Below are 2,883 nucleotides of genomic sequence, written 5' to 3'. Positions count from 1 at the left end.
AGGAGAGGAGCTCTGCTTCTCACAAGCTCCAGTAACAAAAACAGGCAACAGCTGAAGGTTGTAGCTGTCACAAGAAGTACGTCAACCCTTCTCTGCATGCATGGAACACGGACAGTCCGCCGAAATCTTTAGCCATCATTTTTGACGGCGGTGAATTCATTTGTATTCTATGCCATTACATAAACGATTATCCACAAATATAATTCGTTGAAAAGGGTTATTGCGTTTCGCAGCTCCTCCTCAGCAGAGGTAAGTCCCTTAATGTGACCGAACATATCTTGATCATGCTGCAGAGTCCAGTTACTTCTACACCGTTCTCTGTCAAAGATATACTGAACCTGGAGCGGCAGTCGTCTCTGCATCTCGAGTACCAGCACGCGCAGCTACATCTGGAGTTGCAACAACAGCCGCAACATCCCCCTCCCACGTGCATGCTTGCAGCCACAGAAAGCCCCCGCTTCTCGGACGGAGAGGAGAAAATGTCCTACCTGAATTCATTGTCCCTGCAGGGTAGTGAAGGCGAAGCCAATCTCTCTCCGGACATGTACGTCCAACCCGCGCTAGGACATACAACCGACCCCCTGTTAGAAGTCCCAAACGATGACCAGGGATCCAGTGAGTAAGATATTTATACTGATTTTTTTTTTCATGAAATTAGTGTCTTAACTTCAGTATATGCTCAATGTCTCACTGGGCATTTGTATTCCACAAATTGTATGGACTCGTCATAGTTAAGAGTTTAGAGCATAGTTTAGAGACTGTTTAACATCATCTTGCATGCAAGCTATTTTATCCTTTCTGTCTACGTCCGTCAGTCTGTCGCCAGTATGGCCTTATTTATCGTCTGTACTTGCTTGTGTTGTTATTGTTTCTTTACCTGTTTATTTTATAGTACAAGTTTACTCTCTCGTTAATCATATGAGAAATACATTATTGAATATGGGAGATGTGAGACTTCAAAATGCACATTCAATGAACTATGAATTAGAGTGTAAGAGTCATGGATAAATTCAAAACATTAAGATGAGATACAGTATAAGGGAATAATTATGCGAGACCAACAAAAGCAATTGACTGTTATATCTACTACACGATTAACAATAGAGCGTTGGATATTTATTTCACGTGGCCTCGAGCTACAATTGTGAGATTCCAGTAAAGGAATGTGATAAATAAATATTGTCTATTTTATTACATTTAGCAACCACTATTTCTATTCGCTTATAGTATTATGTACACGTAGGCCTATTCACATTGTACTATGAATCCTATTCGGGTACTGTTTTATTTGAAGAGTCAAGGTGACTCGAATCTTTGTGTTTTGATTATGCCGTTTGGGAATTTTAACAACAGAAATGTCATCTTCTGAGAGTTCTAACTACTAACATGCTCGGGTTGTTTGTAATGACGAATGCAGAAATACCCCCGTCTCTGTACCTTTCACATTATAATAATCCTAATACCATGACTCCCTATGCCCTATATGATAACAAGAGTATATGCGCATAATTCTCACAAGGGCTGGTGCAATAACCTATATTTATAAGTAATTTAAATGATTGTATAGCCTATACTGAAGATATTATACTTTACAAAATCTGAAAAATGCTACGAAAATAATCAAGGAATGCGTCCTCCGAATATATTTGGATAAACACCTTCTTTCAGTGCACTGCATGTTTCAAATTTTAATCTTAATTTTATGATGTGGACCGAAAACATTAAACTCACTGTCGGTCTATTAATTCCTTTGCAACTTTATTTTATGTCACAGAAAGCTGCAGAGCTGTCTTCAAGTCTCAGGAATGCGATGACGGTAGGCAATCGGACTCAGAGCGACCCCAGAAACAGCGAACCAGACGCAAGCCCAGAGTTCTTTTCTCTCAGGCCCAGGTGTTCGAACTGGAGCGGCGATTCAAGCAGCAAAGATATTTGTCGGCGCCCGAGAGGGAACACTTAGCGAGCAGTCTACAGCTGACTTCCACGCAGGTCAAAATATGGTTCCAAAACCGAAGGTATAAGTGCAAAAGGCAGCGTCAAGACAAATCGCTGGAAATGGCCGGCAACACCCATCCGCCACCTCCAAGAAGGGTGGCAGTGCCAGTGTTGGTTCGGGACGGCAAACCTTGCTTGGGAGGATCGCAGAACTACAACACGGCATATACGGTGGGGACGAACCATTACAGCTACAACGGCTACCCAGCGTATGCCTACAATAGCCCTGCGTATAATAATGGGTACAGTTGCACGTACTCAAGTATTCCTTCTCTTCCACCGACTACGACGGCCAACGCTTTTATGAACAGGAACCTCGGCAACATAGCAAATATCGGCACTTCTCCACAGTCTCAAACGCACCAAGGAACAACAGTCTCCACCTGTCAAGGAACAATGCAGGGTATCCGTGCTTGGTAGCAAAGATATAAGGCAAAATTAACGGAAATATTTCCCTAACATACCTTCCTGTTGTAACACCAACCGACATGGAAATCTATGTTTAAAAGGATGTCTTACATCCTGACAGTATTCCTAAAAAAAGAAACATGATAAATGCAAGATATCATAATAGGAGGACTTCAGTAAACGGTGGACATCCAAATGTTTAATTCCTCTGTCCAATCAAAGGTGTAGGCCTGTCATACCAATAATTACCAAAAGAATAGGCTACTGGTTACTGGGTTTCAGTGTATAAACTCCACTGCTGCGCTGAGATTGTCGGTAGTAAAGTCAATTGACATATTTCACATACACACTGCCGATTCTCCACAAACGTACGGACTCATGCTAGCACCCAGTCTTTGGGAACAGATGCAATCTATATTTGGATTAAAAGGAGCTGTGCATCAATCTCGCATGTTTCTTTCAATGAATGGAAACTTTCCC

General features: G+C 41.9%; 1 protein-coding gene across 1 annotated transcript; it reads left to right on the top strand.

The window, feature by feature from the left end:
• The first annotated feature begins 281 nt into the window (after nucleotides 1–281).
• On the top strand, nucleotides 282–2,415 carry LOC133118726 (homeobox protein Nkx-2.3-like). Its single transcript, XM_061228899.1, has 2 exons — nucleotides 282–615; nucleotides 1,775–2,415. The coding sequence occupies exons 1-2, from the start codon at nucleotides 285–287 to the stop codon at nucleotides 2,413–2,415; spliced, it is 972 nt and encodes a 323-aa protein (XP_061084883.1). The 5' UTR covers nucleotides 282–284.
• Nucleotides 2,416–2,883: the final 468 nt, after the last annotated feature.

This window comes from Conger conger, chromosome 18, assembly GCF_963514075.1.
Source record: "Conger conger chromosome 18, fConCon1.1, whole genome shotgun sequence".
Lineage (NCBI taxonomy): Eukaryota > Metazoa > Chordata > Actinopteri > Anguilliformes > Congridae > Conger > Conger conger.
Note: the sequence above shows the minus strand (reverse complement) of the source record. Positions and strands in the feature narration are given on the sequence as shown.

What these genes read in the sequence shown, in the direction of transcription:
- LOC133118726 (XM_061228899.1), top strand. Translation starts at nt 285, where the DNA reads ATGCTGCAGAGTCCAGTTACTTCTACACCGTTCTCTGTCAAAGATATA. An exon ending in AAACGATGACCAGGGATCCA is followed by an intron (nt 616 to 1,774) that starts GTGAGTAAGATA and finishes TTTATGTCACAG; the next exon opens with AAAGCTGCAGAGCTGTCTTC.